The sequence below is a fragment of the Protomyctophum parallelum genome, assembly GCF_964188405.1.
Source record: "Protomyctophum parallelum genome assembly, chromosome: 1".
NCBI lineage: Eukaryota > Metazoa > Chordata > Actinopteri > Myctophiformes > Myctophidae > Protomyctophum > Protomyctophum parallelum.
Window position 1 is genome coordinate 17643058 of NC_139697.1, and position 14432 is coordinate 17657489.

The 14432-nt window shown below is 45.3% G+C and overlaps 1 protein-coding gene across 5 annotated transcripts in view; it reads right to left on the bottom strand.

Annotated features, from left to right (window-relative positions):
- The window catches only part of nup153 (nucleoporin 153), a 63053-nt gene extending 52301 nt beyond the window's left edge, over positions 1–10752 (bottom strand). For all 5 annotated transcript variants that reach the window (XM_083779186.1, XM_083779188.1, XM_083779187.1 and 2 more), the window contains exon 1: positions 10492–10752. In XM_083779186.1, the coding sequence (XP_083635312.1) occupies positions 10492–10569 (78 nt within the window). In that variant the 5' untranslated portion in view covers positions 10570–10752. The remainder of the gene's footprint in view (positions 1–10491) is intronic.
- Positions 10753–14432: the final 3680 nt, after the last annotated feature.

The window sequence follows — 14432 nt, forward strand, 5'->3', positions numbered from 1 at the left end:
AAAAAAAAAAAAAACAGGCTGGTAGTATTGGTATAGATGAAGTTCAGTGTGTTGAATCAGTAGCTACACGCTAAGCTAACGCTAACACCAGCGCTGCAAAATAGACAGATCTACAAGCTCTCAACGCGTAGCGAACGGTGCTGCAGCAACAGGCAGGACGCGGCGCCTTCAGAGCCTGTGAATCAGCAGCAGCATGTGGGCGCCCCTCTGAGCCTCCGACGCCGGTGCGGGGAGGCAAGACTTCTCCAGGAGAAGTTACTAGGGCAGGCAGGCTACATGTTTAACACTGTCACCAGCCAGTGGTTGTGATGTTAGCTTAGCTTGCAGCTGCTTGTCCGTTCCAACTTCACTTCATCTAAACAGCAGCGAACAGAGCTGCAAAAACAGGCAGGACGCGGCGCCTTGAGAGCTTGTAGATCTGGCTTTTTTGCGACCTGCAGTGAGCTGTTCTCACTTTACTTTAATAACACGAATACATCGTCAATCGCCGATTTTTAGACAGACGATTGGCGATTGAAAGGAATTGGCATATCGCCCAACCTTATCGGCTACTCGGGCCGATAACACCCTCAAGTACTTTTACTCGGAACCGGCCTCGACACTCCGACCCGAGTACCAAAACATCCAATTGACACTATAGGCTGAACGAATGCAACGGGAGCAAGTCTGACCCAACACTGCAGCTAAATAATCGCCTCAAAACAGCCAATCTACAAGCATGATCCAACTGCATCTATGAGAAAAAGGGGGTAAAATAAGTGGTTACTCAACAAAAACAAAGTACTCGCATCGGCACTAAAGTACTCGTATCGGAGTACAACTAATTAAGTACCGGTACTTGTCCCGATACCTTTTTTTTCCAGACAGAGTACGAGTACAACTCTAAGTGCATTTAGCCTAGGACTGACGAACTGTAGACCCCAACAATATTTTGAAAACCTACATTTTTATGAAGTTAGGCGCAAGCATCAGCCGGTGCATGCCATGTAGAGATGTAACCAGAGTTAGAATGGATTATTCCAGAGGAACCAATTTAGAAGACAAAATAAATCCATCCTATTCACCTGGGGCTCAGACAGACAGGTACATTAACCACGACGGAAAGAACTTTGACTACAACAAGACGATGACAATGCTGTAATTTATGACTATATACACTATACTAATACCACAGGGAATGGACTGGTGGTGAGTGAGGAACAGTGTCGACTAAAACTAAGACGAAAAGTGTTCGTCGACAACCTTTTCCCACCGACGAAAACTAAATGGAAACTAAATGAAAACTAAATAAAAACTAAATTGAAACTAAGCTACTAAACTGAACATATGCAATCTACAAGCTCACAACGCGTCGCAGCGAGCTTGTAGATCGGCCATTTTCAGCAAGTGTAAGAACAGTCACTACGACGGCATCGAGGCCCGCCGAAATACATTTTAGTCGGCTAAATCAACTGTACATTCAGTCGACTAAAACCAGATTAACACAGACATTCCAGGTGACTAAAGCCCTAAACCACACCAAGACAGTTTTAGTGTTGTGATATGTCTTGACCCACGTTGACCCTAGTGATCCAACGCATGGAATTCAATGGACCAAACTAGGGATGTCCCGACTCCAGATACACTTTTTCCGTTCCCGATCCCACAATTTCAGTGTTAGCCGATACCGAATATCAGTGTTGTGATCTCGTGTTGTGTTTATCTAGCTATATATATATATATAGTGCTGTTTTTATAGCAGACTCCACACTCAAATGTGCACTTGCAGTTTGGGCAACTCCAAAGCAAACTCCACATCCCTCAACATTATATTTACCTGCCATAGTGTCGACCCCTTACCCCTTGTGTCTGATCAGTGGTTAGACTGGCATAGTGTGGACCCCTTACCCCTGTGTTGGATCGCTGGTTAGACTGGCATAGTGTCAACCCCCTTACCCCTGTGTCGGATCGCTGGTTAGACTGGCATAGTGTCGACCCCTTACCCCTGTGTCGGATCGCTGGTTAGACTGGCATAGTGTCGACCCCTTTGATTGTCTTCTAAAACTAAATCCTGACAGTTTTCTGAAATACCTATGTTGAGTAAGGTTGGGCGATATGCCAATTTCTTTCAACCGCCAATCGTCTGACCAATATTCGCCGATTGACGATGTATTCGTGTCATAAAAGTAAAGTGAGAACAGCTCACTGCAGGTCGCAAAAAAGCCAGATCTACAAGCTCTCAAGGCGCCGCGTCCTGCCTGTTTTCGCAGCTCCGTTCGCTAGGCGTTGAGAGCTTGTAGATCAGTCTGTTTCTGCAGACTGCAGCGCAGCCAGGCAGGGTAACTAGCTCCCTTCCCTCCCCGCACGTCGGAGGCTCGGAGCGGAGCCCACAAGCTGCTGCGGCCGCCCCGGGCTGATCCACACAGGCTCTCAAGGCATCGCGTCCTGCCTCTTTTTGCAGTGCCGTTCGCTATGCGTTGAGAGCTTGTAGATCTGTCTATTTTTGCAGCGCTGGTGTCGGGGTTCGTTCACGTTGTCAATAAAAATAACTTGGATTACAGGCGGAGATGAAGTTCAATCAGTGGGTTGCACCAGTATTGGCTACACGCTAAGCTAATGCTAAGCTAAGCGCTATTATGATCCCCGAGCCTATACACTAACACTAGTAGAAAGTTTTTTTTATTTCCCCCCCCCGCCACTCACGGGTGGCGCATTGGGATTGTGATGAGACACGAGACAGCAGTGTGCATTCTGTTGTGACTGTATATTATTAAACTGCATGGGTCTGGACTCCGGAGCTTAAACAACATGTAGGCTACATCCTCCCAGTTCCCAGCCTTTACTTTGGCTGGCGGCTGCCGTAAGTGCCGTGCCCCGGTGCCCGATGCTGGCTGCTGACAGTGCTGAGTGCGGGGACTGTAGGAGGCTGGGAGCATACCATTATAACGGGGGATTTTCACCCGGCCGCTGTTACTACATGTTGCTCACACTTTACATGTTAATTGGGCTAAATCGTCCCGAGAAATCGCCTAATAAAAATATTCGGCGATTGGATTCGTATATTCGCGATTGACGATGTATTCGTATCGTCACCCAACCCTAATGTTGAGTGGTTCTCAATATTTCATGGAGGACCCCAAAAAGTATATGTAATTCACCGCCGACCACTTTCTGGAAATATGGTGTGTCAGCATCACACCATATCTGTTACACACACCACTTCATATACGCTGTGTAGCCTCTCTGCTACACCACTTCATATTCGCTGTGTAGCTCTCAGCACCTGATAACTACAGTATGGGTACCTCTGGCATTCATTCAGCTCGACACACACACACACACACACACACACACACACACACACACACACACACACACACACACACACACACACACACACACACACACACACACACACACACACACACACACACACACACACACACACACACACACACACACACACACACACACACACACAAAATCGATGCCATGTTGACGCATGTCTATACAAACAAATGGCAGTAGATCCGCTACTTTTTTGGAAAAACTTAAATAATAGGCTACAAAGAATTCACTGGCACATTTCTAAGTTATTAGTTGATATCCGTCCTGTGCAATTTGTGATTGCCAAGCCTAAAAGACAAAACAGAAATACAAATTGTAACCCTCCAATGTTCAATGCACCAAAAAAAAAACACAATTAAATTGTTAATGGCCATTATTTTGTGACAATTAATTGTCAAATTAAAGTTGTAATGGTGACAGCCCTAGCTTGCACTGCTTCAACCTGTCTGACCTTAACCCACTTTGGCCTGAGGACGATTCTATAAATGTCTTTAGTTTTCTGAAAACCCTATGTTTCTATGTCAGTTGGTTCTCAAACATTTTCATGTCAAAGACCCCCAAATATATATGTAATTGTCCACCGACCCCCATCTGAAAATATGTTGTTCCAGGGGACCTCCCCAGAAGCAACGATTTGAGTTGTTTTTTTAAACGTTCACTCCGAAAGAATATATTCAAAGATTTACAGCACATTTTCAAGACTTTTCAAAAAATAGCAGACCTACAAGCTCGTAGCGCGGCACTCGGCGCCGCGCTACGAGCTTGCCATTCTTCAATAGCTAAAGTATAACATAATGCTCATCATGCTTCAACCAGAGAAGGACCGTCCGCTACTCAGACGAACCGCTGGATCATCGTCCGTAAGACCGTAAGCCACAGTTCCTATGGATTATCTGTGTGATTTTAAAGATTTAAGGGTGCCCCAGTTCCACTGTGGACAAGGTCATGGTCATGGGAGCCCAGCGCCTCAGGCAGGGAGGTGAGCCGTGCATGTGGCATTGTTCTCCCAGGAAGTGTTTCACGTTGGCTTGAAACAGAAGCCGAGTTGTGTGTGCTTTAGGTGGAGTGAGCGTGTTCGGCTTTTCAGGCCTTATTAAACCCATTTAGACCCGAGGCCGATTCTAAAAATAAAAAAGGCTTCTAAATCCTAAAGTTTTCTGAAATACCTATGATTCTGTATCAGTGGTGCTCAATATTTCATGTCAAGGACCCCTAGAATTATATGCAATTGGCCGCCGACCCTGACTGCCTATACCAGCTATAGTGTTGTGACTGTTGCCTGTATAGCTGGACTTTGATCCCCCCCCAGAAGCAATGATTTGAGTTAAAAACTTTCACTTTGAAAGAATATATATTCAATAATTTGAGCCACATTTTCAAGATTTTTCAAAGAAATAGCAGATCTACAAGCTCATATCGCAGCACTCTGTGCCACGCTATGAGCTTGTAGATCTGCTATTTTTTCAATATCTAAAGTATATAACATAACCCTTAAAAGTACCAAAAGGGGTTCCCGCCCAGAATGGTGTTAAAGCCTACTGTGACTCACTGTGTGGCTACCGGCACACAGTGAGTCAACCGAGTAAAGTCAACGAGAACCATGAATCCGAGGGACATATTATACAGCAAGCCAGACTCTAGACAGGGGAGTTTAGAAACCAGAAGAGAGGACTACGATATCTGACGGACCACGGGTCCGACATGCGGAAGTCACCCATCGCTCCCGAAATGCGTCGTTTCGTGCTTGTTTTCGGGTTAGGGTAGGTTGTCGGTCTAATGACTGTCGGACCTTTGGTGCGTCGGAGAACTAAAGCCTGTACCCCCCACAGCACCCCGAAAGGGGACGTGGATTCTTTCCGTTTTCGTCAGGTGAAACCTAGCATACATTTGCACGGCTTGGCTTTGACGACCTAGTCGTGATTCTGCTGCCCTTTAGCGTTATGTTATACTTTTAGCTATTGAAAAGTAGCAGATCTGAGTGCCGTGCTACGAGCTTGTAGATCTGCCTTTTTGAGTGGTGCAACCACTTCAAGGAACAGCAATGTCCGTGTCATGTGTTGTACATGCACCTATGTGACGTTAATGAGCAGCAGTATATACCAGTAGGGGCCAGTAGGGGTGCTGTAGTACTGCACTGTTGCCTGCTATATAAGAGAGAGAGAGAGAGAGAGAGAGAGTAGAGAGCGGAGTTGCACCACTCGGTTCACATGGGTGTGATTTTTTTTAATCTTGAAAATGTGGCGCAAATCTTTTAATGCATGTTCTTTCAGAGTGAACATTTTTAACTCAATTATTTGCTTCCGAGAGGTTCCTGGAATAACATTTTCAGATGGGGGTCCTTGATGTGAAATATTGAGCACCACTGAATTCGATATAGAAAAATAGGTATTTCAGAAAACTGTCAGGCCTAAATGGGTTAATCCATATTTTCAGCAAACTGAAGTTTAATTATGCAACAACTCGGTGGCTATAATGCACTTTCCTCTGCAACGCTGGACAGTGTGAAATAAATTGGACCATGGCGTGATTTGATGTGACGAGAGGAAAAGAAAGCATCTCCCATAAATGTCTTGCACCAGTAATCTCCACAGACTAAGTCGGTTTAACATTATATTTAAAAAAACTTGTGTGAAGTGAGGGGCGCTCTCCGCTCTTATCATTAGAGATGCTCCGATAATTTGCCGATATTCACTCTGATCGGTAATCTGCATTTACTGTACCCTACCTGTGATCGGCAATTTACCTTATCTGGAAAAACTGATCTTTTACAAACCATTTAAGTGGTATAAATGTCAACCAGATATAGAGCATAATATAATTTAGCATTTTTGTGACAGGCCTAAACATTCTCCCCTTCCTCCACACACACACACATGGGAACAGTTAAGACATAATAATTTTGGAAATATTAAAATTTGCAACATTTCACCCGATCAGTATTGGACCTATCGGTATCGGCCGATCATGACAAAAACAATCGGTGATCGGTATCTGTCCCCAAAAAACACATATCGGAGCATCCCTACTTATATCATCATACATCACCTTCCGGGGCACATGTGTTTGGGCCGACGTATTAACAGTCCTACGGGCATTAGTCCGACCCCCTACCCCAAAAAAAACGGAAACCCTAAACTTAACCTCACAAGAAGCCACGGCATGTCGGGAGCCACAGGTGAGTTTTAACGCGCCACGGGTTAGTTGTAACAGTGTTGTTGGTCTAAGGCGCGATTCATACTCCTATTTTAGAGCCGGATAAAAGTCCGTTCGGCTCTGTAGAGCCTACAGTGTGACGTAATTTGAGGGGTACCGTCCTAAAGTCGGCTCTTCAGTGCTACTGAAAGTTTCTGACGAGCCCTGATTTCGGCACTACAGCGGTAGAATAGGAGTATGAATCGGCCCTTAATGCCTGTCGGACTGTTTGTCTGTATGTCTAACAAACTTATGCACCGCCACATTCCATGCTCGGCCAATCAAATCATTTCCGTGGTACACACTACACACACAGACACACAAAGCTGTGCATACTAGGAGGTGCTAGTAGCTAGGCAGTGGACAGCAGGTGCATGTGTTATTGCCAAAAAAGGTGACACACACACTGATAGCCCACGTGGGCGAATATTGTGGGTCTGTGTGTCATTAGTCCGACGGCTTGTTATTCCGACATTACTAAATACTAACCCTACCCTTAACCCTGGCCTATAACCATATTATCCATAACCGCACGCGGCCTGAAGTGGCCACAAAATGTTGGACTAATGGAAAGTCAAACCCAAATATTGTTCGGGTTCGGGTTTTGGGGGCACTTTTTGAAATGGGTTTGCGGTGCTAAAACCGGACGTGGCTACGGACTGTATTTCCAGGCCACATGGCTGGCCTTTATGGTCTTGTATGTCCTGTGAATGAATACACCTGGGAGCACTACAAAGTGAGTTGCGAGCCCTTGCTTTTGTGTTCATGGCCTCATGGTCTAACAACCGAGAGTCTAAAGAGGCCACCCGTCCACCCACGGGCCCCCCACTACCACCACCACCACGGCAGAGAGGCCACCCGGGCCCCAGCCAGCACGCCTCACAGCCCCATGAGCCACGTTTTGACAGAGAGCACACGTGTGTGTGTAGAAACCTGCAGTACTACCACGGAGCGGAGCCTCCACATGTTGAAGACACGGGGGGCCAAAAGGTCAGCGAAGAGGAATTTCCATTCCTAGAGAATTTCACCAAGGAAGTCACATCATGACATGTAGATACTAGGCCTGTCAGTTATTACACTATTATGTGAGATAACCCGCAATTATTTTTGCGTAGTCTTCAATGGTTTCCATGTTGAAAAATGTCCATAGATTTAAAAAAAATTGCTTACAGAAAAAAAATAGCTTACAACACGTCACAATGACGTGTTGTAAGCTTGTGGATCAACCATTTCTGCAATTCTGTAAATATTTTGGAAAGAAAACATTAAATGTGTCTGTGATTTCTTTGTATATTTAAGTTATAAGTCTTATCTTCCCTGTGCAATTTGTCAATACGAATCCTAAGCGGCAAACAGAAATACAAATGTTCAATGCATATAGAACAAGATCAAAATCATTAATATTTGTGAGACAATTAACGGCCAACCTAAATTAGTAATCCGGCCAACGCACTTGTTTAAACACAACAAACACTGTCAAGGTAAAGTTCACCACTACTTCTGCACGTCTTGTTTACTTTGGTGTGAAACGCAGCAAGCAAAGCACTACCGTTTGAAGTCCCGGCTAGCCGGGTAGCCGAGTCCGAAATGTCAATACTTGGGCCAAGTAACGCATTTTCACTCCCGAGCATTAAATCCAAAACGTGTTTTGATAGCATCTTAAAATGTCAACGATTTGCAAATATGGACAGTTTTACATGTGGTGGGAGTTTCGAAATGCACACTAGCTGGCCTGGCAAGTCTGTTATGTGAGAAGTGGAACCCAAACAAATAATTACAATTATGCTTATTGCAACATGACAGTTATGAATATGAACATGTGATTAGATTGATCGATTTAATTGATATATTTAAAAAAAAAAATATCCATTGCAACTGCAACTTCAGGTTTGATAAATGTGTGAGCCGGGCTGTGTTGGGGTTGTCTTCACTCAACCAGCTGAGAGATCAGATCCCGCCTTCCTCTTTTTCCTCCCAGCTCTTGTCCTCAAAGGAACTCTAGTGAGTCTACTCTGTGGCACCATTTTTTTAATACTAGGGCTCCTGCTGCTGCTAACATGCTAAAGGCTGCATTTTAACCCCAATTTAAACAAAGCAAAAAAAACAAAAACAAACAAGAGAAGGACTTTTGGGGATCGAGGGAAACAAGGAAAAGCCTTGACTGACTGAACAACACAACGTGGGGATGATGTTGTACACCCCAGAATCTGTTTGATCCAGATATTTATGAGAGGAATTACGGTACACCTCCTCCAGTTGGAACCATGTGGGTTCATAACCAACACACACACACACACACACACACACACACGCTCCTACGCAGCAGTCAGTATGAGGCTACAGCTGGCGAGCCGTTAGCGGCAGCCGAGTCGCCGGTTCAAAAAGATCAACGTTTTTGCCGTTCTCTCTTTCAACATCTTCGCCGCCTCGGCCGTTGTCGCTTAACATGTCGACAATAAAGAAAGAAAGAAACAGGCTTCATGTGGCCCCGCCACTTGAAGAAGAGCATGTTCTTTTTCTTGTCGGCAAGCGACAGAGAAACGTTATAACTATATAAGAAGGCAGGCGGCCGGCGGCGGCACACAATGCGCGGCCGTTAGGTTAGCAGCAGCACGGATTGGGCTGACGGGCTAACGGCTAACGGTTCATAATGTCCACAGACAGACAGCAGTGTAACGGCCGGTAAAACAACCGGTGACAACACTGTTGTTCAGTTTAACCCTCTCTGCGTGTTAGTTAATACACGTGCACGCACACACACACTTGTCAACGGAGACTCGTTGACTACACGTTACGTTCCGCTAGCTACCTAAGCAGGCTAGGCTAGGCTAGCAGCTAACTATATCATTTTCCGGGGAGGGAATGTAGCATGCTAATAATGCTAACTTAGCATTACGGGCTGTTGTGTTACGCCGCCGTGAGTGACCACGTTGAAATGAGTGACCTCCGGTGTCGCTGTTTCTTTTTTTTTACGATACCAAAAATGAATGTTCAACAACCTTTGTTTGGTCCATATCTAACAACCTTTTAGCTCAAGAACCAAACGAGACATGAAACGTTTGCCCGACACACAACACACACACACACACACACACACACACACACACACTAGCAGATCTACAAGCTCACTATTTTCACAACATCTTAAAACATTCGTTTTCTAATTTATGGAATTTCTTCATTTAATTTTGTTTGTAATTCATGAAATGTTTTTTTACTTTGGTAATGTATTTAATTTTGTTTCGAAAATGTTGTGAAAATTAAAATAAAACAGAACTAAAATAAATAAAGGGTCCCTCCCGACCCAGTGTTTTAGGGGAACCAATAATCTATAGAAATGGGACATTAAACTAGTCCTCTTTAGTTGAAATGCCAAATAAAAGATGGGACCCCAAACTAAATGCTGTACCCCCTCTTCCAAGTTCCAACTGTGTATGTGTATAGCACACAACCGTTTTTATTATATTCTGACAGTTGTTTTGACAACAATGTATCCATGGAAATAAAGCTAATTTGAATTTAAATCGAATTAATCCCCGAATCAAAAAAGCGATCAAAACATCGATCGAAGCAAATTATTAAATAAATATCTAATCAATCCCTCGTTGCGACAAAACATACAAGGCAGCGACCTTAGAGTATATATATTTATATACTCTATGGCAGCGATCCGCCACCGTCCGGGGTCACAGAATTCTCCAGGGTCGCCGCTGCGCGTGTGAACCCGCATGACGCTCTTTCCAGCTAGCATAGCAGCGCGTGGAGGCCAGTCAGCCCAGACCAGCCAGCAAGCAGGGCCCACAAAATGTCTGATCCAACACAACACAACAATAACACAACCAGCCCGGTGGGCCGGTGGTGGTGCTGTGGTGGTGGTCCGCAGCCCGGCCTGGCCCGTCCCGTCCCCCCCACGGGGACCCTCCTCTCCTCCCAGACAGACAAGACACAGAGGGGTTTATTTAGGGTACCAACCTGTCTGCTCTTGGCGTAAGGTTTGGAGGAGATGTGGTATCTTCTGCTTCGGATTTTCCCTCCACCCGTGGCCGCCATGACGGAGGCTCTATGGTCTGGCTGCTGCTATCTATGCTGCTCTATGACTGCGAGTTTTTGGTTTGCTTTGAAAATAAGTATTAAGTATCTGTCTCTCTCTCTCTCTCCGTCCGTCCCGTCCGTCCGTCCGGCGGTTCGCTTGGTTTCGGCGCCGTGGTTGTAGCTGTCATGCACTCAACTCAACTATAGGCACAGGCGTAGTAGCGCGAGCGAGCGAGCGAGCCGCTGTTTCGCCGCCGCCGCGCAAAGCACTGTGGGAAATGTAGTCAGCAGCTCCCCAGTCACTCACTCACCACAACGCATACAGTTCAGAACTTCAGATACAGTTGAAGCACTTGTTTTCGATACACAAAGAACAGAACACACACAACGTGACACAGACACACACGAACATTGTCTGTCTGTCTGTCTGTCTGTCTGTCTGTCTGTCTGTCTTGATTGAAATATGTATTAACAGTTTGCAGAATTACAGTACATTTCAAGCACAAACTCAATACAAAGACTGTTAACTGTGAGTGGATGACCTAATTAAGCATTACACTTGTTTACAAGAGGGTCCACCTTGTTCAATTCATCAAAACATTTAGAGACGTACAAATAGACACTTCTGTAGTCAAAGAACAGAACAGGAATTCATCATAAAGGAAGTAAAAAGGGAAAAGTAACATACAGTGATGGGAAAAAGGGGTGGGCGGGGGATTCAGATTTTACGGGGGCCAGTTTCGAATTGCAGGCGTCCGTAGGTGCCCTTTGAGAGCGGTTTTGAAGGAGTCAAGGGATTTGCATGTCTTAATGACTGTTGGTAAGGCGTTCCACATTTTGGTGGCGTAGGAGCGTAAAGAATTTAGTCCCTTGTTTGTGCCGAATCTGGGTTGTACATGGTTCGTTGCACTCCCTCTGGTGTTGTGGGTGTGGACATCATTAACATTAAGGAAGTATCTAGACAGGTACATGGGTATCTTGGTGGTGTATTGAATCTTGTGGACCAGACCCAATCGTCGTCGACCCTTCCATTCCAGCCTGTCAAAGTGGACAGGGGTGAGGTGGGTTCGGGGGGTGAGGCCAAGTAGGAGCCTGATCAGTTTGTTTTGGGAAGTCTGGAGCCTAGTTTTAAGGGCCTTTGAGGTGCTGTGGTATCAGGAGGTGCATGCATATGCATGCATTCAGAGCTGAGGGCCTTTTCAACCTGCAGTTTGTTCTGCAGGTCCGAGACTAGCAGTGCCGAGTCATCTGCGAACAGGAACAAGTTGCAGTCACAAGCTGATGTCATGTTGTTTACATATATTAGGAACAGTAAAGTCCCTAGTATGCTTCCTTGTGGAACGCCACAGCTCACTGGGAGGGGGGGGGGGGGGACAGTGTTCCATTCACCTCCACCATCTGTTCTCTCCCCTCCAGGTAGGATTTCATCCAGCTCACTGATGTGCTATCGAAACCAATTGCTTTTAGCTTGTTAACCAGTATGGAGTGGTTCACGGTGTCAAAAGCCTTTTGGAGGTATTTGCCCGCATCCACCTCATGTTTGATGTGGTCGCTCAAATAGAGAAGGCATGTGTCAGTGGAGTGGGATGTTCTTAAGCCAGATTGGAACTTGTACATTAATTTATTTGTGGCCAGATACTTTTCAACCGGCCTGGGCCGTGGCTCAGCGGTCCAGGCACCTTGGCTGGTAATTCAGTCTGGCAGTGTGCCGTGGGTTCGATCCCGATGGCCTTTACTGCATGTCACCCCTCCATCTCTCTCCCCATTTCCTGTCAGCCTACTGTCTGTCCCTCCATAAAAAATATAAAATAGCCCAGGCGGTGGCGTAACTGTCTGGGCACCCGACTGGTAATCCAGTCTCAGTGTGCCGCAGGTTCGACTCCCGAGCCCGACATGGCCTTTACTGCATGTCTTCCCCCATCTCTCCCGTTTCCTGTCAGCCTACTGTCTGTCCCTTCAAAAAACCAATAAAAGGTGTAAGCTAAAAAAAAATGATGCTTTTCAACCTGTTCATTTTTTCGATCACTTTTGAGATGGAGCTTAGAATAGAAATAGGGCGGTATAGTTGCTGTGGTCTAATTTACTCCCTTTCTTGTGCAAGGGGGTTACTTTGGCCAGTTTGAAATCTTGTCTGTCTGTCTGTCTGTCTGTGTGTGTGTGTGTGGGGGGGGGGGGGGGGGGGGGGGGGGTGCGTGCATGCGTGCGTGTTTGTGTTTACTTTTGATGAATTCAGTATCAATAGCATAATGGAAAGAAGCCATATGCCTATAGTGCTTTCTTGGGTGTCAAATCCTCTTTAGCAGCAGACCTTGTGCTGAGCTGATGTTTAACTTTCCTTTGCTTTTTTTTCTCCTGAAAACTGTTAATACAGTTTTCGATTACTCAGTCAATAGACTGACACCACGGCGCGTATTCAAAGCTTCAAGCTGTGACTCTGCCCACGCCCGGGGGAAGTGATTTGCTCTCGTTTATTGTAATGCAATTTGCGGCATTTCAAGCGTGGTGTCAGTCAATAAAAGCTCCCATTTGAAGCACTTGGTTCGATACAACAATTGAAGAACACCTATCCTACATTGTTCATTTTATGTATTTACAATAATTGTATGTGTGTATTATTAACACACAATCTAGTGACAGCCATTGTTTTCTTAACTCCGTCCAGTTCACTGATTTTAAAGGGACATGTAAAAAACTTTCAGTAGATTTGCTGTGGTCTGGGGTTTTCTGGCTCAAACAAGGGCTCTGATGTGGGGGGGGGACAGTGTTCCATTCACCTCCACCATCTGTTCTCTCCCCTCCAGGTAGGATTTCATCCAGCTCACTGATGTGCTATCGAAACCAATTGCTTTTAGCTTGTTAACCAGTATGGAGTGGTTCACGGTGTCAAAAGCCTTTTGGAGGTATTTGCCCACATCCACCTCATGTTTGATGTGGTCGCTCAAATAGAGAAGGCATGTGTCAGTGGAGTGGGATGTTCTTAAGCCAGATTGGAACTTGTACATTAATTTATTTGTGGCCAGATACTTTTCAACCGGCCTGGGCCGTGGCTCAGCGGTCCAGGCACCTTGGCTGGTAATTCAGTCTGGCAGTGTGCCGTGGGTTCGATCCCGATGGCCTTTACTGCATGTCACCCCTCCATCTCTCTCCCCATTTCCTGTCAGCCTACTGTCTGTCCCTCCATAAAAAATATAAAATAGCCCAGGCGGTGGCGTAACTGTCTGGGCACCCGACTGGTAATCCAGTCTCAGTGTGCCGCAGGTTCGACTCCCGAGCCCGACATGGCCATTGCCTGTGGAGTGTGAGGTAAGAGTTCACAAATCCCATATATGACACAGGAATCTGCCAGCAGATGTCACTGTTTTCACTATTTTGCCTGTTTTCATTGCAGCTCCAGAGGAAATCCCAGACCACAGAAAATCCACTGAATGTTCAAAGTTCAGGTTGTTTGGCTGTAATAAGAGGTCATGAAACCTAAAAGTAAAAAAATAAATGAAAATGCAAGTCATGAAAGCTTTAAGTACCAAGTAGCTTATTTCTAAAATATAGAACTATTGTTTTATCCATTCAGATTAGACTTCACAGACTTCACTTCACAATTAAGAAACGTGTGTGTGTGTGTGTGTGTGTGTGGGTGCGTCCGTGCATGTGCAATGTAAATTATTATACACACAGAAACGTCCTGTTCATATTGTATTCCAGGCTCCACTGAAGAAAAGAAAGATATCAATTAAGGAACTTTATTGTTCCTTGATATCTTTCTTTGGATAAAATAAAATACATTTGGTCTTTCGTTTTTTGTATTATGTGTACAAAAAGAAGAAAACAATATATGTTCCAAATCTCTGCTGTCAGGAGGAAACCTCATAACTCAGGAAAATATT